Genomic DNA, 27,993 nt, shown 5'->3' on the forward strand with positions numbered 1-27,993 from the left:
ATTGAGAAAAAGGCACCATAATCCACTGCCGGTGGGGATGTACACGAGCACAACTGTTATTTTACTGTGCCGTTACTCAGAAGCCGGAAGAGACCTACCATATGACCTGACCATCCCACTTCTGGGAAGTGGCTCCAGTGGCTCCAAGGAAATGAAATCGGCATATGAAAGAGCTGTATGCCCCCCCCCCCCAGTTACTGCGTCTCAATTCACAACAGCTGAGATACCGCAACAAACCAGATGCCCATCAACTGAGCAGAAGATAAGGAAATGTGGCATAGCTACGTTGTGGAATATAATTCCTATCTGTAACAACAAAATAGATGTATCTGGAAGCCATTATGCTAATAATAAGAAAGCCCCCCAAAAGACTAATGGCATAAATTTTTCGCTGATACGTGTCAATTAAGAGAAAATGCAAAAGAAGCAAAAATGTATATAGATAAAACAGACATCTTGTAAAATGACTGCTTTTATTCCCTGCATATACTCATGTGGAACTGCACTCTTTGCTGATTATTATGGTTAGTTGGTGAATTAAGGTTATGATTACAGAATGGACTGGTGTCTGAAGAAGAAAGAAGAAGAATGAGGGGGATAAATATGCTTATCTTCTTAAACTCTGTGAAATGCATGAACTCCCTTTATTGCTTAAAATTTAAAAAAGAAAGCTGAACTAGATGGAGAGGCAGCGTTCTTCCGCCGGGGATTGGGCCTGGACAAGCCAGGAATCACTAACTCCATTAAAAAAAAATTATTTATTATAAAGTCATATACAGAGGAAGAGAGACTGAGAGGAAAATCTGTCCATTGATTCATTCCCCAAGTGACTGCAACAGCTGGAGCTGCACCACTTTGAAGCCAGGAGCCCAGAACCTCTTCCAGGTCTCCCATGTGAGTGCAGGGTCCCAAGGCTTTGGACCGTCCTCAGTTGCCGTCCCAGGCCAGAAGCAGGAAGCTGGATGGGAAGTAGGGCCGCTGGGATTAGAACTGGTGCTCATATGGAATCCTGGCATGTGCAAGGCAAGGACTTAGTTGCTATGTTACTGCACCGGTACCAACATTTTTAAAGTATAAAAATTTTTAGTTACACATCGTGGTTTTATGAATTTCATGAAGGGAAATATTTTCATATTCTAATAAATTATGCCTAGGAATGCAAATGAAATGCAGTTTTTAAATCTAAATATCTTACCAGTGCCACAAGCCTTTTCTATGTTACCAGTTTCAAATGAGCATGCCTGAATTACAAATTCTAATTATGTGGTTGTCAGATCATATTAACTGGCCAAAGGATTTGCTTTACATATCCATGAAAAAGGAAGCCTTGTTATACTGCAACTTAATATTAAAAAAAAAACAACTTTTCATTTAGTTCTACTTTTCCATCAACATCTGATCATGTAAAGCCCTCAGTTTACTCTCCTGCTCCTCCAACACTTTGGTGCACAGAGTTTTCCTTTTAGCTTACACGATTAAGTTTAGTCCTTCTAGGATGATCAGAAGCATCTGGGAAACGTGGAAGTTAAAAAAAAAACACCTCACTGGGAGAGTTGGCTTAATGCTTGTCCTTCAGAGTAACCCATTATCAACATTTCACAGTGGGTTTCTTTATTTTCAGGTCCCTGTGGTATGTGTAATAAATTATGACTTGAACTAAACAAGTCACACTTGGCTCCAAAATGAAATTTTCCTACCTCTACTTTCTAGTCCCCAAGGTAGGAAGAGGAAATCCTGGCCACAGCCAAAGAAGTCATATTTTTGGCTCTAACTTACATCTTCCTGCGTCTGTAAAAGCCAAACTCCATTCTGAGACGGTAAAGTCTTAGGTTAGTATTTTACACAGTTTCCCTCAAACTTGGGGAAAAAATGAAGTTGATGAAATTAAAGTCTCTGTCTTCTTCCTAGATTACGTTTGTGCCTCAAACACCAATGTCAACCTTATATAGTCTGCATTCAAATGAAATAAACTGTGATGCAAAATAGGTGTTTTATTGCTGTAAGAATTTAAAAGCTTCTTTTCTTTTTTAAGATTTATTTATTTATTGGAAAGTCAGATATACAGAGAGGAGGAGAGACAGAGAGGAAGATCTTCTGTCCAGTGATTCACTCTCCAAGTGAGTGCAATGGCTGGAGCTATGCCGATCCAAAGCCGGGAACCAAAAACTTCTTCTGGGTCTCCCACATGGGTGCAGGGTCCCAAGGCTTTGGGCTGTCGTTGACTGCTTTCCCAGGCCACAAGCAGGGAGCTGGATGGGAAGTGGAGCTGCTGGGATTAGAACCGGCGCCTATATGGGATCCCAGCGCGTTCAAGGCGAGGACTTTAGCCGCTAGGCCACACTGCTGGGCCCTCAGTAACTTTTTTGATCATGTGTGAATAGAAGTTACTGACATTCAGGCCCGGCACGGTGGCGCAAGTGGTTAAAGGTCCTCGCCTTGCACGCCCGGGATCCCATATGGGCGCTGGTTCTAATCCCGGCAGCCCTGCTTCCCTTCTAGCTCCCTGCCCGTGGCCCAGGAAGGCAGTCGAGGACGGCCCAAGGCTTTGGACCCTGCACCCGCATGGGAGACCCGGAAGAGGCTCCTGGCTTCGGACCGGCATAGTATCGGCCCGTTGCGCTCACTTGGGGAGTGAATCATCGGACAGAGGATCTTCCTCTCTGTATATCTGCCTTTCCAATAAAAAAATAATAAAAATAAATCTTTAAAAAAAAAAGAAGTTACTGACATTTCCAAAAATAACAAAATGAATTCATATTCATAAAAACTGCATGCCTACACTTACGACAACTTACAGCTATCCTTTACACATGAAAACTCATGTCGGAGTTTCCTTCTGCAGTTATAACTCTAAGCCCTTTGCCATATGTGGTAGAAACCATCACCTTAGTGTTTGGTGTTTGATGTGCTGGTTAAGATGAGGACGGAAATGTCTCATTCCATAATGCAACGCCTATGTTCAAGTCCCAGCTACACTCTCAGTTTGTTCCCTGTTGCCAGGGACTCCTGGAGCCCTCTGCTCGCTGACGGAGGTGTTCCTCACAGGAGGCCAGGGCACCTGGCATTTTGGCCTCAGCTACACGAAGGCTAGACTTGAACTCGGGGCTGTTTTAGCAACAGGAGCTAAGCGAATCCGAGGTTCCCTTTTGCAGTCCCCTAAGGTGGGAAGAGATGCACTCTGGGCTTGAATGCAAACAAACTGGCACCCATATGGGATCCTGGTGAGGATTTATTCATTAGGTTATTGTGCTGGGCCCAAACTACTAACAGTTTTAAAGAGGAACAACAGTTTGGAGAATCATGGCCAATGAGAGAAATACTGTTTATTGCTGTTATTGGTAACGAAATACTGCTCTGACTTAAGTAATTCAAAGAAAAATAAGTCTCAAGTACCCAAATGATGTTAACACTAAAGAAGGATTCCACTCTGAGAATTCCTCCATTGGTAGGAGACCTTAACTGGCTGTACTTTGGGAGGAGCTATATGGATCAGTTTATTACATCACTGATCAGAAAAACTTAAGTTTTAATCTTAGACTAATTAGCACACTCAGATGCCTATAGCAAATAAAAGAAAAATTCTCTGTGATGCAAGGTAACATTACTTTAGGTTTATAATGTTTAGCAAACAGCAATAATGAAGCAGTCTTTTTCTGGCCAAGGCTGAGTAAGTGGCTTGCAAATGTCTCCTTCACTTTAAGTAAAACTGAATAAAAATAGAATAAATGCTTTCAGGAAAGTTACGAGGGGTGGCAAAGAACAACAGCCGTGGAGATAATGGGGTTCATGCAGTGAATCCCCCTTACGTCCATCTCTCTGCTGACCTTAACACAGCACTGAAGTACAGCAAGACACAGCCTACTCTGAACTCAGGTCAGAGATCAGCATTGGGAGGGCACTGAAGGTAACGGAAACTCAGGTAGGAAACAGCTCTGGAAGTCCCTGGGACATCTTCAAAGCTTGGCAATTGCTGGGTTCCACCCTTAGTGTCTGATTCAGTACGTCTGCATAGAGCCTGCCAATCTGTTTGTTAATCAACTTCCCAAACCACACTTTAAAACTAATTACTACTTACCACAACAACTGTGCAAGTTAAACAATAAGTAAAGCTATATATTCAAAATCTTTCTCAAGGAGAAGAAGGGAGGAAAGAAACCTCATTATGCTCTTAGAATTCTATCTACTAATTATATCGACTATCAAAAATTAAACTGCTTAAAAATCTAACTCATTTATCAATAAATAAAATTGTTTAGACACAATAAGTATTTATAATTAACTTTGGACAAAGCAGCGACCTCTATGATAGTATGTAAGACTTCAATGGCATACCTGTAGGTCTTTCACATTTGGAAAAGGAATTCCTATTGTTATGACAGCACGGGCGTTGTCATCTGAGAAATCCAGACCCTCACTCACTTTACCACGACACACTGCTACCAAGAGGGCTCCATCTAGGGAACAAAAATTGAACACTTCAAAAAATACACCCAAAATTTTCAGAAGCTGCCTACTCCTATCATTTTTGAGAAGACCAATTACTAAGTAATTACAGCAGAATATCTAAAATAATCAAATTAGAACATTACTATTAAGTAAGAATTCCAAAGTTCATTATCTATAAACAAGGCAGACAAAATTATAGTTAGTTATAATAAGGTAACAAAGCAGTAACCGCATCTCCCAAGTAAACTATAGAGCAAAGCCACATCTGAATGCAACCTGCATGTGAAATGAGCATGTATGAAACAAGTTTCACATTATAAAAAAAATCATTACAATCCTCAGCTATGCCCAACAAAATTCTCAGAACACTTCACTCTAATTTGTCCTGTGTCAACATTAACTCAGTACAATGTTAAAAATTATTTAAAACACAGAGAATATGAGTTTCATAAAGTGCATGCAATCATACAATTTGGAAACTGAATCTTCTTTCATATTTTAGTGTTTGTGCTGCCAAAGCAAGCATAGATCTTCAGTTATATTTTGAAAATTCAAGTTGAGCCAGCATGGTCGCTAAATCGTCTGTCTTGTGGCACCAGCATCCCATTGGAGCACTGGTTCATGTCCCAGCTACTCCATTTCTGATCCAGCTTTCTGCTTATGGCCTGGGAAAGCAGCAGAGAATGGCCCAAGTCCTTGGTCCCCTACATGCATGTAGGAGACCCAGAAGACGCTCCTGGTTCCCAGCTTCAGATCAGCTCAACTCTGGCCATTGTGGCCATTTGGCAGTGAACCAGAGGACTGAAAAGCTTCTCACTCTATCCCTCCTTCTCTATAAAATCTGCTTTTCATATAAAACCAAAGCTTTAAAAAAAGAAAAACTCAAGTTTGCCTTCTGTAATAGAATATAAGCACCAAGTATTATATTTGCTTTATACTGTAGATTTCATTTGGATAGTAAGGAAGGCACTTATACATATCCTAGTTGCCTTTCCACCGTATTTCAGAAAGTCAAAGGAGGATCGTGGATAATTCATGAATACAAGCTGTTTCTTAGAGTTGAACTGTTATACTTAAGTGCAAATATTACAGAAGGATAATTCCTAATAATTTATCTCAGCTACCTTTTCTTTATTCAGAAATATAAAATGTAACTTTTCTCCTAAATGCAGTTCATTTAAAAACATAACAAAGGGGCCAGTGTAGTGGCAGAGCAGGTAAAGCCAACTTCTGAGTTACCAGCATCACAGGTTTGAGTCCCAGCTGCTCCATTTCCTATGCAGCTCCCCTGCTAATGGCCAGAGCAAGCAGTGCAGGATGGCCCAAGTCCTTGGGTCCCTGCGTCCAACGTGACAGTCCCGGAGGAGGCTCTGGTTCCTGATTTTATTGTAGCCTTCTTGGGGAGTGATCAAGTAGATGCGAGATTCTCTCTTTTTCAAATAATTTATCATTTTTGCAAATAATAGTAACATAAGTAAAATTCTAGTAAGAACATTTTTACAATGAAAAATTTCAGTTGTTCTGAAATAAATTCCATTTACCTTTGTTGCCTTTGTGCTTGATTGCATCATAATACACCTGCAGTAATTCATCAAAATCAGTTTTCTCTCCTCCTTGTGGTTCTACAATCACTGTCTTCACCAACTCCAGATTCTCCCATAAACCAGTGTACAGCCAACGATCTTTTAATTTCTCTAAAAGCTAAAAAAAAAATTCCAGAAATTAATTTCTTTGTCCAGCTGCATAAACTTACATCTTTAAAGCTAATGTACACATAAAATGAATATGGCGTGCTTATTAATCTATGTTTTTCCTCATCTATAAAAATGAGAGAAACAATAACATCACTTAGAAATGTTACTGGGTTAAATTTATTAACAGATTTAAAGAAATCTGAATGAACCCTGGAACACAGGAGGAGTTAAATAAACATTAGTTGCTGCTGTTATTTAGTTTCTATTACCTCTAGTACTATTGGTACTGTTACTGCCACCTTGGGGATTTCAAAAGCAGGGGGAAAATGACTTCTGTCAAAGCCAATGCATTTTATATTCTCTTGATATGCTTATGGTGAAGTTTCTTAATGAAAGGAAAATGAAGGTTAAGACCGTTTTCTGGGCGCAGCTCAGTGGCCTAGTGGCTACAGTCCTCGCCTCGAACACACTGGAATCCCATATGGGTGCCAGTTTTAATCCTGTAGCCCCGTTTCCCATCCAGCTCCCTGCTTGTGGCCTGGGAAAGCAGCTGAGGACAGCCCAAAGCTTTGGGACCCTGCAGCCTCATGGGAGATCTGGAAGAGCTCCTGGCTCTTGGCTTTGGATTGACACAGCTCTGGCCATTGTGGTCACTTGGGGAGTAAATCATTGGACGGAAGATCTTCCTCTCTGTCTCTCCTCCTCTATGTGTATATCTGACTTTGCAATAAAAATAAATAAATCTTTTAAAAAATCATTTTCTAAGGGTCAGCATTGTGCAACTCTGTATCTAGTATGTGTACCAGTCATACATCCAGCTCCCTGCACATGGCCTGGCAAAGCAGAGGAAGACAGCCCAAGTGCTCGGGCCCCTGCTACACACGTGGGAGCTAAGAATGAAGCACCTGGTTCCTGGCTTCTGCGAGGCCCAACCTTAGCTGGTGCAGCCACTTGGGATGTAAATAAATATGAGGAAGGTTGCTTTTGCTCTCTCTCTCTGTATCTTAAGAAAAAAAGATAATTTTCTTAATGCATAGGTAGCTAAGCTCATATCTGAAAGTGTGATTATTATTAATAACTGAAACTGATTCAAACACCTAGTAAATGGAAATACATACTAACAAATAGAACACTAATAGAAATAACCATAGGCGAGATTTCAAAAGGACTGGGTCTCCTGCATGGGTATCTGTAGCCCAAACACTTGGGCTACCTTTTGCTGACTTCTCAGGCTCACTAGCAGGGAGATGGATTGGAATTGGGACAACTAGGACATGAACTAGTGCCCACACAGGATGCTAGCCCCCAGAATAATTTTTAAATTTTTTTACATTTCCCTTGGATAATCAAAAGAGGTTAAAAATAGTAAGAGAATATAAAAACTGGATAAAATATGTCATTAGTTTATGTGACTGTTAATTTCACCCACTGATAAACTTTTTCCCCTTATATCTGTAAACTATTCCTCTATTTGAGAACATAAGCAACATCTCATATCGAAGTCCCTGATTCTGAAATAACATCTTCTGATACTACTGGTTACAAATGTTCAAAATCTGGATAAAATTTTCTCATGTTAATAGGATAAGACTATTATGCTGATGACTTCAGAAAATTTCACAGCCACATTAGAAAAAATTGAAAATGGAAATTTTGAGGTATAACAAAGAATTGGTTCAGTGTATAACACTCCCCCTGAAGAAATGCAAGCAAGGACTTTCCACCTTCATTATATGCAATTTAGAATAGCAGAGTTAAGTATGATTTTAAAAATTAAAAACTAGGTATGAAATGTGCAGTTATTTCAAAGATGGTTCAGGGATGAGGAATAAAGGCATTCTGTGCACTGGTTTTCTGGTTTGTAAGGATGGTGATTTAGTCATAAATCCATAAAAGAACATACTGAGAATCACAATAAAAAAACACAGGAGACAAGATCAATCTCATAAGAAACTTTCTCAGCAAAGTGTAAAATAATTGTCATATAATTTTACTGGGTCCCTAAAAAATTTTGTCCTCAAAACAAATTAGGACATCTGAGTTAACTTGGTATTAAGATTGACTGATACTATTCAATTCTAAATAAATAACATGCAAGAATGGTATGGCAGGGAATAGGGAAGGGAAAAAAAGGAAAAAGCAGACACCAATGCAATCTACAGTTTCTAGATTTGCATTAGTTTTAGAATTTGTTAATGTAACTTTCATAACTTGGACAAATTGTTCCCTGCATTGAAATGATTCAAATTTGCTTTAAATGGATAGAACCAGTTGTTATCCAAGTAGTTAAGATATTACTGAACTACTATTTTTTCCCTCAAAAGACAGCAAGAGAGGAAAAGAGGAACAAAACAAAAACAAAAGCAAGGGCCTGATGCGATAGTGTACTGGTCAAAGTCCTCGCCTTGAACACACCGGGATCCCATAAGGGCACCGGTTCTAATCCCGGTGACTCTGCTTTCCATCCAGCTCCCTGCTTCTGGCCTGGGAGAGCAGTCAAGGACGGCCCAGGGCTTTGGGTCTCTGCACCCATGTGGGAGACCTGAAGAGCTCCTGCCTTCAGATTGGCTCAGCTCCAACTGTTGCAGCCGCTTGGGGAGTGAACCATCAGATGAAAGATCTTCCTCTCTGTCTCTCCTCCTCTGTACTTCTGTGTTTCCAATAAAAATAATAAATAAATCTTAAAGAAAAAAAAAGCAAAAAGCTACCAATAAAAAACATTCAACAAAGTAACAATACAGTCATTCCTTTAATAAAAGGGGGTTAAATTCCTCAGTCAAAAACTAAGTGTCTATTGCAATGAAGGAATCTCAACTGAACTTGAACTGTGGTTATGCAGCAAGGTGGAGGAATCCACTATGGGAGGAGGGGTATGGGAGGGGTGGGGGGAATCCCCAGTGCCTATAAAACTGTATCACATAATACAGTGTTAATAACAATAAAAAAAAAACTAAGTGTCTAAATGAACAAAAACCCAGTCCGACTGTGTACCACTATTAACGCTCTAAGGACACACATATGCTGAACACAAAGGTTAAAAAAGACATTCCTTGTAATAACCAAGATGCAGCAGAAACGGAATTCTTATACCAGGCTTTGAGCAAAAGCAAAACAAGAAAAGACATTAACAGTAAACACCAGAAAATTTAACACTTACTTATGTACCCAACATCAAAGGATCTAGATATTTCAAGCAAACTGAAAGGAGTTCACAACACGCATTGCAGAACTTCAACACTCCACATTCAATAATAGATAAAACAGCCAGACAGAAGTTCAGCAACAAAACAAGGAGACTGCACAACAGATGAATCAAACAGACACATAGAACATTCCGTCCAACAGCCAGAAAATTCAGGTTCCTATCAGTTGTGTATGGGACATTCTCCAAGGCAGATTACATGTTAGATCACAAGACATGTATTAACAAGTTTGAGAACAGAAATCAATTCCCTTTATTTTCTTCCACTTCGGAATGAAACTATAAATCATCAGCAGATTGAAAATATAAAAATTTGCAAATTCTTCAAAGTACAGTACACATTTTTGGATAATCAATGATTGGATGAGGAAATTACAAAATTATCCTGATATTTTAGAAAATTAAAACATAGCAGATCAAAAGGGATGCACCAAAAACAACACTAAGACAGGTTCATGGCAGTAAATACTGACAATAAAAGGGGAAAGATCAAGTAAATAATTCCTTTTTTCTCTTCCAGGAAACAGAAAAAATAACAAGGTAAGCCCCAAATCAGTACAAAGAAGGAAATACTAAAAATCAGAGCAGAAATAAATGCAACAGACAACTGAAAAATTGAGGGGTGGGAAAAGGGATGAAACTAAAACAATGTAAAAACTGATAAACCTTTACTGAGACTAATTAAGAAAATAAATTAGAAAATGAGATTTACAATTTATCACAAAAATGGATGTTAAAGAGATTTTCTGAACAATTATATATCAATGGAATGAATAATCTATAACAAATGAACCAACTCTGGGGCAAATACAAACTGAATCAGAAAGAAACATAAATACTGAACACACCTGCAACCAGTAAGGAGACTGAATCATAATAAATATTGTCCTAAAAGTAAAGCCTAGCGCCTGAGGGCTACAGTGCTCAAGTCCACATCCGAGGAGTACAGATACAGATGTGAAACAAGCCCTGTCGAAATCCAGCGTTATCTGTTGTAGAAATAGAAACCTCAACTTGACATGAAACTACAAAGACTGCAGACAGAACAGTGAGGAAGAGTCCAGCTAGGGGCTAGCCACCACCTGTGACAATTTCCACCGTCCCATGGGCCAGTGGTTGGAATTTCAGCAGCTGCTATCCAGTCCAATCCAGCTCCCTGCTAATGTGCCCAGGATAAGAGCTGAAGATGGCCCAGGCGCTTGGGCTCCTACCATCTATGTGGGGGACCTGGAAGAAGCTCCTAGCTCCTGGCTTTGGACTGGCCTAGCTCCAGCTGTTGCTGCCCTTTGGGGAATAAACCAGAAATGGAAGATATTAATCCCTCTCTGACTCCCTCTTTCTCCTATATCTCCTCCTCCTTCGATTCTGCCTTTCAAATAAATAAGTAAATAAACAAACCTTTTAAAGAAAAAAGCAGAGAGGCCAGTGATGTGGCATAGTAGGTAAAGCTGCCATCTCTGGGGTCTGGCACAATAACCTAGTGGCTAAATTCTCGTTTTGCATACACCGCCAGGATCCCACAGGGGAGCTAGTTGGTATCTCAGCTGTACCACTTCCCATTCAGCTCCATGCTTGTGGCCTGGGAAAGCAGTTGAGGACGGCCCAAAGCCTTGGGACCCTGCACCCATGTGGGAAATCTGGAAGAGGTTCCTGGCTCTTGGCTTTTGGATTGGCTAAGCTCCATCCCCTGTGGTCACTTAGGGAGTGAACCAGCAGACAGAAGATCTTTGTCTCTCCTTCTTTCTGTATGCCGCCTTTCCAATAAAAAGATAAAATAAATCTTTTTAAAAAAGAAAAAAGTTGACACCTGCAGTGCACTGACATCACAAAGGGGTCTGTTTGAGTACCAGCTGCTCCACTTCAGATCCAGCTCCCTGCTGCGTGCCTGGGAAAAGCACCTGGCTTCATCAGCCCCGACTCATTGTGGCGACTTGGGGGGCAGGGTGGTGAACCAGTAAATGGAAAATCTCTCTCAGTTCCAGAAACACCTCTCTGCAACTTTCAAGTTGCATTTTTTAAAAAAAAGCAAAGTCAGAGGCATCACACAAGCAAGCATAATGTAAAATGTACATTTTATGAATCAAATTTACTATTGAGTGGCAGGCATTAAGTACATTAATAATGTTATATAACTATTCCCAGTACCCTTTTACAAAACATTTTGGAAAATTCCAGTCGGAAACACTCCCTTTTAAAGAATTCCTTATTCTCTCTTATTTCTAAGTTGTGGTAACCTCTGAACTTTTTTTTTTTTAAGATTTATTTTTATTATTTTTTTTTTATTGGAAAGGCGGATATACAGAGAGAAGAGACAGAGAGGAAGATCTTCCGTCCGATGATTCACTCCCCAAGTGAGCACAACGGGTCGACACTATGCCGATCAGAAGCCAGGAGCCTCTTCCGGGTCTCCCATGTAGGTGCAGGGTCCCAAGGCTTTGGGCCGTCCTCGACTGCTTTCCCGGGCCACAGGCAGGGAGCTGGAAGGGAAGCGGGGCTGCCGGGATAGAACCAGAGCCCATATGGGATCCTGGGCGTGCAAGGCGAGGACCTTAACCACTGCGCCACGGCGCTGGGCCCGGTTTTTTGTTTTTTTAAACGTCATCTCCTGCTTCCCTTATTTCACCCTACATGGCTACACAGACAAACCAGACAATTGTCGCTCCAAAGAAATCTACTTTTCCATCTCAAGGATTGCTCTGACATAATTACCCCAGAAGTCATAATTGTTTATTCAATGCCACCATCTCAGGCTTCTTGAACAACCTAATTAAAATTTGGAACCAATTTCTCCACTGCCTCTGAATTCTCTTTTTCCCCTTTGCTTTTTCAGTTTTCTGCATTGCACTGTATTGATCCCTTAAGGCTCAGATAAGAAAATATCACAGGGGTGAGCCTGCAGCAAGTGGGGTTAACCTGCTGTGTCCAACACTGGACTACCAGTTCAAGTCCTTGCAGCTCTGCTTCTTATCGTTTTGATGCATCCTGGGAAGCAGCAGATGATGCCTCACGTGCTTGGACCCCTCCTACCCACATGGGAGACCCAGGTGGAATTCCTAGCTTCAGCCTGCCCTAATCTGGATGCTCTGGCCATCCGAAAGTTACGTCAGCGAATGAAAGACATCTCTCTCTGGCTGCCTTTCTAGTAAACAGGAAAAAAATGTCAAAGCCTCGATGACTTAAATAGAACAGTTCTGGAGGTTAGGAATTCCAGGATGAAGGTGTGGGCCACCTTGGGTTGTGGTAAGGGCAATCTTCCTGGCTTAGCGTTGGTTACCTTATCTCTGCATCCTCAGAAAGCCTTTTTTTTTTTCACGTTTTATCAGAGAAAACAAAGTTCTCAAGCATCTCCTTACTAGGATACAAACCCTATCAGATCCAGACACCATCCCCTTGAGCTCAGCTAACTGTAATACTTCCCTAGATTCTCACCTCCTAACACAGTCATACCAGGAATTAGAATTTCAACTCAAGAAATCTGACTGGACACAAAATTCAGGCCTTAACATGACGCTACCTATGAGTATCTTTGTGTAGCTGTATTTCCTTTTACTTGTGGCATGATGATATTGACTTTTATATACAAGTGTGATGGTTTTTATCTTTGTGCTTACTACTGCTTGACCAACATTTAGAAATAGTACCTGACACGCAGAAAATACTTAGTCAGTGAGGGAAAAAGGAAGATCTACAATAATAAAAGATTGGGAAAGAAAATAACAATAAAATCAAGTATCAAATCTAATTGAAGAGAAGTTAGCTGGTTTATGGGATGACAATAAAGATGAAGGAGCAAGAGTGATAAGATTAAAACATATCAGCTCAGGACCTGGTGTGGTAGCCTAGTGGGTAACTTTCCTTGCATTTGCCAGAATCCCATATGGGCACTGGTTAGAATCCCAGCTTCCTTGCTTCCCTTCCAGTTCCCTGCTTGTAGCCTGGGAAAGCAGTCAAGGATGGCCCAAAGTGTTGTCACCCTGCACCCACATGGGAGACCCAAAAGAGGTTCCCGGCTTTGGATCAGCCTAGCTCTGGCTGTTGCTACCATTTGGGGGGGTGAATCAATGGACAGAAGATCTTCCTGTCTCTCCTCCTTCTCTCTATAACTGAATTTCCAATAAAAATTTTAAAATAAAAATAACAAAAATAAGCTCAGACTAGAGTTTTTCTTCAAGAATTATTCAGTTTCTTTAATTAAAAAGTATAAAAATTTAGATTTAGAAAAAAGATTACATAGGATAGCAAATCTGATGCATTCCAATTATGTCAAGGAAAAAATGGTAGTAACCTAAAAAGGCTGAAATAGAAGTGCTTATCATTTGGGTACATCCAGCTTTTAGTTCAAGTAGACATACAAGGATACTCTGAAAAAAGATTTAATGATAATGAGATATATTTCCCCAGAGCACATAGTACTTACTTATTTCTTCAGTGAAAACCTTTTAAAAACACCCTAAAAGCTTTCATTAAGGGAATCATGGGAGCTACCTGCACATACGCAGTATGGTTCCATTACTCAAACAAATGACTCACAATTAAAATGACAAGTGAACAATTAAAAGGGTCTACAAATTTTCATATAACAAGATATATTTAGATGTGACACTCAACTTACACATTTATATAGCTTATTTCTCTGTCAGAGAAATAACTAAACATACAAATAACTGATTATATTTTCTTAATATCCTTAACTAGCCTCCTAAAATTCAACTTAAAAGTACACCGACACAGAGCCATCTTTTAGGCACTCAGAGTTACATATGTGACAAGGGTAAGGTATGTATCACACAATTTTTCTTAATACCTCACAAACTGTACATGTAATTCACATACAATGCTAGAAACTATTTAATTTACCAAGCGCTGTTCACATTACTTGGGTTTGTTAATCTCAAAGGCATTTTTTAAAAGAGTCAGATCTCATAAATTAAGATACTATGGAATATCTCTGCCTTATCTGGATATTGTCATTTTACTTTCTCTAATGTCTTAAACCCACTATCTCACTAGGGAGGCAGTAGGTTAGATTGCAGCCTAGTGGGGAAACCCTGCATCTGCTCTATGTTCAGAGTTCTTACACAGTTCCAGATGTTGAGTACATTAATATTATACGAACTCAAAGTCTCTTTTTGAAACTTTAGAAAGTGCAAATTGTATTAAGACCTCTTTGCCCTCATTAATGGTATTGTTATAATCCTAGTCCTCTGGAAAATGTTTTTTGGCATGTGTTTAACTTTATAATATTGCCTTTACTTACTTTAATAGCCAGTACTCAAGCCTTAATGCTTTTAATGGACCTACCTAAACAAACTACCATCTTTTGTAATTTTATTCACATAATTTAATTGGTGCAATTTGTCATATTTTTCTATCTTAAGATGATAATTCACCCTCATGATGTATTCATATTTAAGAAATGTTTTCTTTTACTCTGTTGATACTGGATGTGGCACATGTTAGAAACAAAATGCAGTCCTCTTAAAATAAATTAAGTAACATTTTAAGGTGCTTTTTACTGTATATATTTTTGTATACAAATAAAATATAACACAAAGAAAATATGTTAATTTCTATTGGTACACCTTCCAGTTTAGTGATAGCTGACTTTAGTGATAGCTGAGATCGGGTTACATTTCAGAATCAAATTTTCAATGAAAACAAACTTAGTAGTGAACCTGAAGGAATTATATATATGAATACTGTTTTGAAGTGAAAATAAGCCCGTAGAATTGCTTGCAATCCAAACAGAAGAATTCCACTGTTCTCTGAAAAAGTAGTCCCTCACATAAATTAAAAATGTAGGAGCTTACAGACTCTGAAAACACTGGAGTTTTCCACTGACAATTTAGAGTCACTAATTGAAAATTCTGATTAAAAATAAAATTGACAATGCAAAAAAAATTCAAATGAAATAACATATCTAAACTACCTTGAAGTTTTACTCATGCAATCTGCTTGGCCAAAGCTGCTTGTGAAGTAAAGGCCGGCACTGTAGTGCAGCTGGTGAGCAACACTTGGGTCCCATAGTAGAGAGATGTCTCACCTCTGCAAATATCCCTGACAAGGCAACAGAGAATGCATGAAGATTTGGGCTTCTGCTGTAAAAGCGGAAGACAAGAATGAAGTTCTGGCTCCTGGCTTCAGTCTGGCCCAGCCAGGTTGAAACAACTGTCTGAAATAAGAATTTTAGATTTGTGTTGATCATTGTGTGAAGTAATTATTTTAGTTAACATATATGCATATTTATGTGACCAGATTTACCATTCTACAACCAAGAAGTATTGACTTAGTATATGTTACTTGAAATTTGTTCACACAGATTCAATTAGATTTTTCATTTCTCTACCTGAATAGACTAACCATAAGGGAAAAAGGTGGGAGAGGATGGAGAATGTAGAGCTAGTGTTTGAACTAGCAGTTAAAATACCAGCTGAGCAGTAAAAGCAGTGCCATAACAAGCTAATCTGCCTGCAGCCCAGCATCCCAGATAGGTGATAGTTCAAGTTCCAATTGCCACAGATCAGCTTCCTGCTTATGTGCTGGAAAAGCAGCAGAGGATAACCCAAGGTCTTGAACCCCTGTACCCACGGGGGAGACCCGGAAGAAGAGCTCGGCTTTGACTAGCTCAGTTCTAGCCATTGTGGTCATTTGGGGAGCGAACCAGCAGAACGAAGACCCCTCTCTGTCTTTCCTTCTCTGTAAAAATCTTTCACATAAAAATAAATAAATCTTTTAAAAATAAATTAATAAAATGCCAGCTGACACCCCTGTATCCCACATTGGAGTATCTGAAGAGCAGCAGGTGACAGTGCAAGCAGTTGAGGTCCTGCTACCCTGTGAGAGAGTCAGGCTGTTCCTGGCTTCCCATTTCACCCTGACCCAGTCCCAGCCATTACAGACATTTGGAGAGTAAAACAAACAGATCAGATTTCTCAGTCTCTCTGCTTGTAAAACACACACACACACACACACACACAGGCTGTGGTTACAGTAACACAGATGAATTAAATATACTAGACATTTTGAAATTATTAAGAGTAAAGTGTAAATGCTCTCACAACACACAAGTAGTATTTGAAGGGATGGCTATATTAACTCACTTGATTTAATCATTCCTCATTGTGCTCATAATTCATAAAATCTTTCTTTAAGCCACAAATATAATTACAATAATCAATTTATAATAAAATTTTAAAAACTGCAACCTCCTCATTGCTATTACATGCATGTAGCCAGGCAGGGGAGGTGGCAGCTAATTATGCCTTCAGGGTAAGAGGGCTTTAACAGAGTGAACTTTTGAGCTGGATAACAAATATAAAATGTCTGAATAATAAGTATGTCAGGATTGAGTCTAATATGATACAGCACTATAAATAAATTGTATTGTTTTCCATTTCTTTATGACCTATTCCCACAATTAAAACAATATTCATTTTTAGAACACATTTTTTAATCATAGTAAAACACATAAAACTTATGTTCAGTGATAGCATTAAGTATATTTATATTGCTGTGCAGCCAACCTTTAGAACTCTTCTCAGGCTGTAAAACTGATATTCTACCTCTATTAAACAACTCTCATGCCTCCTGTCCGCCCTGGGCCATCCCCCTTTTCCTTTCTGTCTGACTACTCAAGGTATGTCACACAGTGGAATGATACAGCTTCAGCCATTCTGGATTCATTTAATACATATGCTCTAGATTCATCCTTCTTGAAGCATGAGAGCCATACCCATTTATTACCTCACAGTTTCTGTAACCTAAATCTCAAATCCTTAATGTGTTAAACTATCCTAACTCTTTACTACTGCTTCTTAATGAGTGCTTTGTTTATTTATTAAATGTATAATTCAAGCGTGTGAACTTCATCTGTTAGTACTTTTGTCCCCTGTCATGTGGGGTAACCTATTTGACAAGAGATTTAGAGGCTACTACTGCATCAAGATTTAAAAAAAAAAAACAAAGCTTCCTTTCTGACAATACCCAAATCGCCTAAATTCAGATACTAATCTGAAGCTCTCAACCAAAAAGGAAAAATGATTGCTATCATAGGTTAACAATAGACAGATACTAAAGATCTTAACCAAGATACAATGCCAAGAGCCTCTAAGTTTTTCTAGCCCCTATCAAGCACACAAATTACTTCCCTATGAAACCTTAATAGTAAATGAAGGTAAGTTATACTTAACCAATTTGTCAAGCATTTCCCATAAACTGAATTCTTTGTCTATTCTTCATCCATGAAAAATATAGTTTAGAAAAAGAGGTTTGGAAAACATGGGAATTTAGATTGAACTCAGGTTTCAGATTTCACTATTTGATTCTTGTTTCTACAAACTGGCTTACATGGCCACTTATGACTCTAGTTTAACCTTAATTTATCCAGCCTCATTCTCCCTAGATTTCTCACTTTAAAAATATATAAATACATAAAACAAAATATAGAGACAATAAAATTTTAAATATATACACACTTTAAAATATATGAATAAAACAAATATATATTAAAATATAAATATATAAATATTTAAAAAATAATAAATTGTTTTATATTTTTGGAATCAGATATTATACAAAAGTATGCATGTTTTGACGGACAAAGGGTATAGATGATTATATATATATATGCATATATATGCACAACTCCTATTAAAAAAAATAGTCCAACAAAATTTGATTAAACTTCTACTTTCCCAAAACCTATTTTCTTTCAGAATATTTAATCATTCGCAATAAAGACCGCCAATATAGCCCTTCAGAGTAGCTCTTGTACGTCTTTTTACTTTTTAAGGGTAACAATTTAACCCATATAAAAAACAAACATGCAAAGCAGATGCATATAGATATACTGATATATAGGTATTTGTCCATATGTGCATATCAGACTAGTTAACAATGACAGATCAAATTAATATTTACCAGATGAACCAAATTCTACATGTTATACTCAAGACAGCTATTATGGAAATGACACTAGAATAGAAAATCAAAAGTTCTAAGACAACTGCTTTGGCTAATTAAATGTGTGAGCTTGGCTAAATCCTTTGAATAAGCTATCCAGAACAGAGTTATGTGCCAAATAAATGTCAAATGAATTAATGAAAGAGCAAATGATGTGTATTCCTTAGTTCTGAAGAACTACACACCTCCAACCTCTGAGAGTTGTACAGACTCCCTGTCACATCCCAAACACCTAATGCCATGAAGACTCCTTCCACTTGACATTAGAGAAAAAACTAAAAGTTTCCTGAAGCCACTCAGGTGATTGCTTAAAATACAGCAATCTACAGAAATTTCAAGCATCTAAGTAAGAAAAAAAAAAAAAAACCCTGAGAGGAAGGCATTTGCCATAGCAGTTAAGGCACTTCCTGGCATGCTCACGTACCAGGACTGTCTGCCTGATTTCACATCCTGGTTCACCTCCAAAAGAGCTGGTTGAGGGTCTCCATATGTTCATCACTCAATAACAAAACTATAGACTGAATAGAAACATTTGCATTTCATTTCTTATCTGACATTCAGTGGTGAATACAAAATGTTCCCTTGGGAAAATGGTTTATGCGCTTTACTAATAAAAATGCAAAGAAAAATCAGAGCCTGTAATGTACAAACAAAAAGACTCAAGTTGCTACTTTGGCACCAGAGTGTCTCCATACAAAATTATTCAATGGAAACTTTTCTACCCATAAAAATAGTTTAGAAACGATCCCTCCCATTAAAATGATCTCCAAGAGTTCTTCTAAATCAATGGTGCTACTAGCTAAATAACAATAGAATCAAAATTAAATTTATCTTATTAAAGAATGGAATTCTTAACAAAATTATTGTAATTTCTAGTAATTTTAGAAGGCTTTGAAACATATGTAGGGGGAAACATTTGAAATACCAACTTTGTCACTTTTATCCTTAAACAAATGTTGCATTTTATAATACAGAGAAGTTAGTTTTATTTCTGACAGAGTAAGAGCAGTTTCAAATAAATCATTCATTCCAAGTCTCTGGACAAACAAGGAAATGTGTTTACACATCTTACAAACAAGGATGGTTTGGAAAGCTTTAAACTTCGATCTTACGTTTCTTTTATGAAAATTTGAAACTTCCTGTCTAGCCTTTCCTTTTTTCATAGAAGCCAAGCCAAACTCCAGGGCTAAAAATATTTTCTGGGCCTTTTTCAATAGTTTCAACTCCATCTCAGATGCCATATTCCTTACTCCTACACTCACAATGCAAATCTACCATCTTTTCTTTAACTCTCACTGAAATATCATTCCTTCAATCAAATTTGATGTGTACTTTTAAATTCCTTATTCTAAAGATTGCATTAATTTATTTTAAAGGCAGAAGAGAGACAAAGACTTTCCACCTTCCATCTACCAATTCACTCCCCAAATGGCTAGAATGGCTAGGCTGGGCCAGGCCAGGCCAGGCCAAAACCAGGAGCCAGACACTCTCCAGGTCTCTCCTGCGGGTGGCGTGCTGACAGGCAGGCAGTTAAGAAGCACAGCACCAGCTGTGTAACATTACCTGATGTGGAATGCTGGTGCCACCTCACTATCAGTTCCTTATTCTCTAGCTCTCTAATGACTATGAAGAGATTTTTAAAACTAGAATCAAGATTTGAACATTTATTTCATTCCATAACAAAAATGGAATCTTGAAGAGGTAATAATTTGTTCAACTCAATATTTAACAGGGCTTAGCATAGCCCTTTGCACAAAGTATACATTTAATAACTGTTTCCTCAGTGGACTAAGTAAAATTCAGTGTGAAATAAAGTAGTAACTTCTCAGGAAGACACTAAGTGTAATGTAAGCAAGATTCTCAAGGTACATATTTTTCTTATTTTTTTTTCACATACAGTTAAAGACATTAAATGTTCTCTCAAGAAATAATAAACATTAATAATATGTTCTGTTCCATAGTGTCCATCACAGGCATTTTAGTTTTAAAATATCTCTGATTTCAAAGGCAATAAGAAAGACTTGGAGTAAGAAGAATTGAACTTCATCCATTCATACGATGATTCAACCAGTATCAAGGAAGAGTTTTTAGGGGCTAGTCAAACTGCCTCTGAGACCTGACAACTTCTCACACATCTCATTTCACCTTCAGTCATCAATCTTCTCATGTATCACAGTAACAATTTTTTTTGGCCAAAGTTCTTCTTTACCCTTTTGTTTTCCTAACCTATTAGCCCTTTCCACCACCTCAAAGACAGTGATTAGCTTTCTGCTCCAGCAGACCAAGGCTCAAGGGTCTATATGAACACCTCCAAGGATGGTTCAACACTCACAAATCAACACATCTTCCATCTGCTGGTCTATTCCACAAATAGTCCTAATGGCCAGTGCTGGGCCAGGTTTAGACCAGAAGCCCAAATTTCCTTCCAGGTCATTCACATGGGTGGCAGGGGAAGGATTTAGGGGCCGACTCCTGCAGCTTTCCTAGGCACATTAGCTGGGAGCCAAAACAGAAGCAGAGAAGTCAGACTTGGACCTGGCACTCTAATATGGAACACAGGCATTGTAAGCAGCAGCTCAATGCACTCTTCGTAACACCAGCCCCAGAAATAAAAAGAATGTAACTCAAAATGATAGACTGCATATGACAACCAATCTTGTTCAATGGGGAAAAGCTTAAAGAATTTCCCTCTAAGTTATGGAGCCAGACAAGGATGTATACTCTCTCTGCTCTTACTCATTTTAGTCCTGAGCCATTAGGCAAGAGAAATAAAAGGAATACAAAGCAGAAAGGAGGAAGTCAAATCATCTCTGCACGTAAGTTTCTCAACAGAAAGAAGCCTAAATATTCCACCAAGAGACTATTAGATCTGGTAAACAAACTCAGGAAAGCTGCAAAATACAAAATCATCACATACTAACTAGCATTTCCTACACATCAATAAGGAACTCACTGAGAAGGAAAATATAAACGAAATCCTGGGGCCAGAATCATGGCATGCAGGAAAACCTACTACATGTGATGCTGTCATTCCATTTATGGGTGCTGCGTTGTGGCCCAGCTGCTGTACTTTAAAAAATTTTTGATGATCTTTACAAACTTGATTAGGAACAAAGGGTCAAGGGCTTAAAGAAAGTAGGTAAGAACATTGTTTTCACATTCTCTTTTTTCCTTCCTATATCTGGAAGAAGGGGGAAGATAAAAGGAGAAGCCATACTCAGTCTCAACAATTCCAGGGTTCCCAAGGGGTGGCATGCTCCGAGGGCACTGCTCAAGTGGTTTTGATAGTTCAACAGTTCTGAATTGCTGCCAGTCTCACATGATGGAATCTCCAGAATCCACTGACTGACATAGTCCACCTTAGAGTCTCCATTTGCCCAAATATTCACTGCCAGCACTTGGCTGGTGTATTTGATCAATTTATTCTGTCCTCTGTCCAGGTGGCTCCAGGCAGGCACAGCGCAGAGCCATCCCTGCTGCTGCAACAGCTGGGAGGAGGCCAAAGAACCACTTAGCAGGGTCTGTGAGGCCACCAGCAGCTCCTGCAGAGCACATGGGATCTAGGTTGCTGCTCTACTTTCAATCTAGCTCCCTTCTAATGGCTGGGAAGAGCACCAGAAGAAGGTCCAACTGTTTGGGGGCCCTGCACTCAGGTGAAGATCTGGATGAAGCCCCTCGCAGTTGCAGCCATCTAGCAAATAAATCAGTGCAGCATTAAGATTGATCTCCCTCTCCTGCTCTGTTTCAAATGAAGTCCTAAAAATTATTTTGTAGATCATTTTTTTGAAGATGTATTTATTTTTATGGTAAAGTCAGATATACGAAGAGGAGAGACAGACAGGAAGATTTTCTTTCTGTTGATTACTCCCCAAGTAACTGCAACAGCCAGAGTTGCACTGATATGAAGCCAGGAGCCAGGGCCAGGAGTCAGGAGCTTCTTTTGGGTCTCCCACACAGGTGCAGGATCCAAACACTTTGGGTCATCCTCGACTGCCCTCCCAGGCCACAAGCAGGGAGCTGAATACGAAGTGAGGCAGCTACGATTAGAACCCATGCCCATAAGGGATCCCGGCACATGCAAGGCGAGGACTTTAGCGGCTAGGCCACCACACAGGGCCCTGTAAATCTTTTTTTAAAAATCTTTAAAAAGAAGTTCCATTCACAATAGCTGAAAGACATCTACAATGAAATTATAAAATACTGCTGAAATAAACAAAGACAAAAAATGCAAAGATCTTCCATGTTTATTGGAAAACAAAATGTTCCTACTATGTAAAGTGATGTACAGATGTGAGCAACACCCATCAAATATCGATGATACCCTTCACAGAAAATAGAAAAGCAATGCTAAAATTCTTACATAGGTACAAAAGCACTACCAAGTCATTTGTGCCAAACAAGAAGAAATCTAAAAGCAACACAAGAACGAGTTGAAGACATACTGCAAAGCTATTACAACCCAAACTGCAGAATATTGGCATGAAAATACATACAGACCAATGGAACACAACAGAAATTCCAGAAACTAATTCAAGTAATTCAAGTACAACCAAGTAATTTGTGACAGACGCCAAAGACATGCAGTAGAAAAGGAACAATCTTTTAAATGAATGGTGCAGGAAATTGGGTAACTATATGTAGAAGACTGCCACCACACCTCCTTATATAAAACTCATCTAAAATGTATAAAAGCTCCAAATCTAAGATCTAAAGCTAAGAGAAACACTTTCAGCTATCTGTATAGGTGATAATTATTTTTGATAAGAGCCTAGAAGAACATTAAAAAAATAAAAAAATAGACAAATGGGATTATATAAAACTATTTTGTTGTACAGAATCTTCTTAATCAAGAGTGAACTGAATCATAGTACGTTGGCAGATTATGCATCTGACAAAAGATTAAAAATATCCAGAATATATTTTTTAAAAACGAAAAACTCAACAAAAATTCAGTTACGATACAAGAAAAGGGCCAGGTGGGTATTTGGCACAGTGTTTAGGATGCCTCTTGGCATTTCAACTCCTGTTAGAGTGTCTCAGTTTAAGACTCAGATTTGTTCCAGATATTAGGAAGCAGCAGGTGAGGGCCTAGTAGCTAACATGCTCACCCCACGCCCCTCTGCCCCATCTGAGTGCCTGAATGTCATGCCCAGACAGGGCTCCTGAATCCAGCTTCTGGCTAATGCAGACCTAGGAGACAGTAGTGACAGCAATGACCCTGCCCGAGCCCCCTGCTCTCAGTCACGGTCCTGGCTGTGGGGCCACTACGGGCGTCGGGGGGGTAAACCAGTGGTGGAAAATGTGCACACCTGAACTCTGACTCTCAAATAATTAAAATTTTTAAAGAAGAAATACAAATGGCAAACAAATACATGAAAAAAATGCAGGGATGAGGAAATTAAAACCATAAAAAGGCGTCGTCTCCAGTTATGACGACTATTCTACATGGTTCCTTGGAATGCAGATTACAGCCATAATGGAGAAGAATAAAAGACTGATTTTATTATAATAAACATTGCATGTGGTACTTTGAAATGGAAGGGATATCAGCTCCCTGGTTCTCCAACTGACAGGTCTTTATGCCACAAGTTTCCTAAATTTCCAGCTTGCAGATGGCTGATTATGACATTTCTCCTTCTCAACCTTCATACTAACATCTATACATACGTGAAAATATTTGTGTGTCTATGTGCATGTGTGCTTCGTGTGTGTGTGCATCTGTGTATCCTACTGTTGCTCTTTCCCAGGAGAGCCTGGATTAATATTTTCACTATGAAGTCATGACACAAAGTGATAGTTTTAGGATTATTTTCTTGTTAGATAAAGAAGGTTGATATACTAAAAATGTTTTAATGACAAAAGCATTTTGCAATGGTAGCAAAAAACATATGAACATCAGTATCAGAAGTAAAAATCACTTGGAAAGCCAAGATGCTTTTAAGTAAGATTAAAATAAAATCCATTATGGTTCATGTCGCCAACTTGTCTGCAACCTAACGTAGCAAAGCCTGGTACATTCAACTCAGATATTCATTCAATTTGTGTCTCTTCAAAAACAAAGTATCCAGTGAAAAATGCTTATGCCTATAAATCTTAGTATGATTCATCAGCCTAGCGTTAACCACCTGTTTTCTGGGAAGCAGCTTACAATGTTACCATAATTAGAATTTTTCTTAAATATGTATTTATTTATATTGGAAAGTCAGATTTATGGAGAGAAGGAGACAGAGAGAAAGATCTTGTGTCTGCTAGTTCACCCCCTGTCTGGCAAGGAGCCAGGAACTTCTTCCAGGTCTCCCACGTGGGTGCAGGGTCCCAAAGGTTTGGGCCATCCTAGACAGCTTTCCCAGGCTACAAGCAAGGAGCTGGATGGGAAGTGAACAGTCAGGATTAGAAACAGCTTCCTTATGGGGTTCCAGCGCACGCAAGGCCAGGGCTTTAGACACTAGGCTAGAGTGTCAGGGCCACATAGACAGTTTTTACAAAGATTTCATTTAGTTGAAAGAGTGACAAAGTAAGAGAGAGAGAGAGAAATCTTGTATCCATTGGTTCAGTCCCAAACTGGCAGAAATAGCCAGGCTGAAGTCAGGAACCTCCATCGGGGTCTCCCACTTCAGAGGCTCAGGCACAAGCACTTTCTCAGAGCCAGATGGGAAGTGGAGCAGACAGGACAGGACCTGGTGCTCCTGGATGCCAGCATCACAAGTGGTAGTTTATAACACAGTGGGTAATACACACTCTATAATCACATGCTTTAATACTCTGAATTATATGTCTTTAGGACAATAATAAAGCTTTTCTAATTGTGCCTGTTATAATACTAATTATGGAACTGTGTTTAATATTAATACATCAGGGCCCAGCACGATAGCCTGAAGTGCTCCCCTTGCACGCTCCAAGATCCCATATGGGCACCGGTTCTAATCCCAGCAGCTCCACTTCCCACCCAGCTCCTTGCTTGAGGCCTGCAAAAGCAGTCGAGGATGGCTCAAAGCATTGAGACCCTGACGAAACTCCTGGCTCCTAGCTTCGGATCGGCTGTTGTGGAGTGAATCAACAGATGGAAGATCTTCCTCTCTGTCTCTCCTCTCTGTATATCTGACTTTGCAACAAACACAGATGAACCTTAAAAAAATTAGTACACTAATAACATTTGTAACTTAACACTATCATCATTATAGACATTAATTTTAAAACAATTTCATGATCTTCTCTGTGCTATTAAATAATTTTAAACATCTTTCCCTTTCTACTTCTTTCTGGCTCATTAGTTGTTTTATTTCTTGGTTGCCTCTTGTGCTCACATTATTAAACAACCTAGACAGATCATGAAGCTGAAATTACATTATTGGAAACATCAACTATACCAAAAGATCAAAATACCTGAAATGCATAATGTGTCAAGTTATATAAACAATTCTTAGTGTTCATTTTACAACTAAATCTGTACTGTGTTCAAACAAATATATCTTCAAACAGGATAATTTTTTCCATGATTTATTTATTCTGAAATATCAGCTGTCCTAACAATGGCAGAAGGTACCTGTTCATGAACTTCAGTTAAAGGGAGAGAGATTGAGCCTGTGTTGAGCTACACTGGGCTAAGCTGCAGCCTGTAATCCTGTCATCGTGTAAGTCCAGAAGGAAGCTGCACTCTTTTATCTATTGTCTCAAACAGATTTGAATACTTTCTGGCAGAGACTGCTCACAGGATAATTTACTAACACACAGAGGATCAGGATTCGTCATTTCTAGAATTTCATATACATGAAATCACACAGTATGTTCTCCTTCGTGTCTGACTTTTTTTGGGGGGTGCGGAGGGAAGGGATAACAGGAAGGTACCATTTTTCTGCAGTCTCTAAAAGTAAAAATAGTATCTCAAAAAGAAAACTAGATTTCCAGCCTCCACCTGCAGAACTGGAAAAGTACTGAGGGCAGATAGTGTTTCTTGGCTCAAGCAAGTGCAGTGGGAAATTGAGAACAGAACCAACCTAAAATGGCTAATGTTATTTTAGGAGTCTTAAAAAAATACAAAAACAAAAACAAAAACAGGGGATCCCTCATGGACTGCTAAAAACCAGCCCTTCCACCAAAAACCTGGCACCCTTTATAATTTAAAATTAAGAACATGGGAGGGATGGCTGGCAAAGCATCTATTGAAAGTTTACTCAGCTTGGCTACCCTGCAGAAATAAAGCTGCAATGAATAGCCTTGTGCAAATGTTTATACATGATATGCTTTCATTTCTCTTGGACAAAAACCTGGGAAAGGAATGTTAAATCACATGATTTATGTATAAAATATCTCCAAAAATTTCATTGGAAATCTGTATTGTGAAGAAAAAATACTATGCATGAGTTGCTCTTTTTTTTTTTGCACCCAAACATTTTTTGTTGTTGTTGATGTTGTTATTAACTGGAAAGTCAGATATACAGAAAGGAAGATCTTCTATCCGTTGATTCACTCCCAAAGTGACCACAACGGCCAGAGCTGCACCAATCCAAAGCTAGGAACCCAGAACTTCTTCCGGGTCTCCCACAAAAGTGCAGAGTCCCAAAGCTTTGGGCCGTCCTCGACTGCTTTCGCAGACCACAAGCAGGAAGCAGCATGGGAAGTGGAGCTGCTGGGATTAGAACTGGCACCCATATGGGTTTCCGGTGTGTTCAAGGGCAGGACTTCAGCCACTAGGCCACCGCCAGGCCCCACAATTTTAACTTTCAAAAACACTGAACAGTTTTCCAAGGACAAAATTTCCAGCAGTGAAATATCAGTTCTAGTTCATCCACATTCTTGGTATGATGTGATGTCACCACTCTAAGAATACTTGCTATGACCAGTCACATGAAGGTTAGCTACTGTATTAGGAATATGGAGTGGTATATAGGATTTCTCTGCATTATTATCAACATTGGCCATTAATAATATTTTATAAGAATAGGTATCACACTGTAACTTTAAAAAAATATATGTATTTTCTTGGAAAGGCAAATATATAGAGAGAAGAAGAGACACAAAGAGGAAGATCTTCTACCCTCTGGCTCACTCCCCAAATGTTTAACAGCCAGAACTGAGCTGATCCAAAGCCAGGAGCCAGGAGCCTCCTCTGGATCTCCCACATGGTGGCAGAGTCCCAAGGACCTGGACTGTCCCCATTGATTTCCTAGGACACAAGTAGAGAGCTGGATACAACATGGAGCAGCTGGGACACGAATTAACACCATATGGGATCCCACAGGATGCTTGCAGGTCGAGGATTAGCCAACTGAGCCATCACACCAGGCACTTATAGTTTTGTTTTGTTTTTTAAAGACATTTTTATTATTGAAGAGAGATGGGAAAATAAAGACACATAGATTGACTGGCTGACTGGTACTTAAGCCAGCACCTGTTACCTACCAGGCATATTAGTGAGAAGCTGCACTGAAGGGGAGCAACCAAGTCTTATACCAGCACTCCAATAAGGAATGGAGTTGCTTATCCACTGTGAGAATTTTAATTTGGATTTCCCATGATTGAAGATGTTCCTATCTTTTCATGTTCATATCTGCCATAGATTTTGCAAAGCTTTTGGCTTAAGTTCATTTGTTTTTAAAATAGAATGTTTAATTTCTTAATTTTCAAAGTTCTTCATCCAATGTATGTATTTCAAATGTGTTCTCCAGACCTTCGCTTACATCTCATCTCTTT

General features: G+C 39.0%; 1 protein-coding gene across 1 annotated transcript in view; it reads right to left on the minus strand.

Annotated features, from left to right (window-relative positions):
- The window catches only part of BRIP1 (BRCA1 interacting helicase 1), a 119,218-nt gene that overhangs the window by 33,229 nt on the left and 57,996 nt on the right, over positions 1–27,993 (minus strand). The window contains exons 15-16 of the mRNA XM_041001151.1: positions 5,988–6,147; positions 4,333–4,454 (exon numbers count right to left, since the gene is read on the minus strand). Of these exons, the coding sequence (XP_040857085.1) occupies positions 4,333–4,454; positions 5,988–6,147 (282 nt within the window). The remainder of the gene's footprint in view (positions 1–4,332; positions 4,455–5,987; positions 6,148–27,993) is intronic.

Source organism: Ochotona curzoniae, unplaced genomic scaffold (genome assembly GCF_017591425.1).
Source record: "Ochotona curzoniae isolate NIBS_2020 unplaced genomic scaffold, NIBS_Ocur_1.0 scaffold_2453, whole genome shotgun sequence".
Lineage (NCBI taxonomy): Eukaryota > Metazoa > Chordata > Mammalia > Lagomorpha > Ochotonidae > Ochotona > Ochotona curzoniae.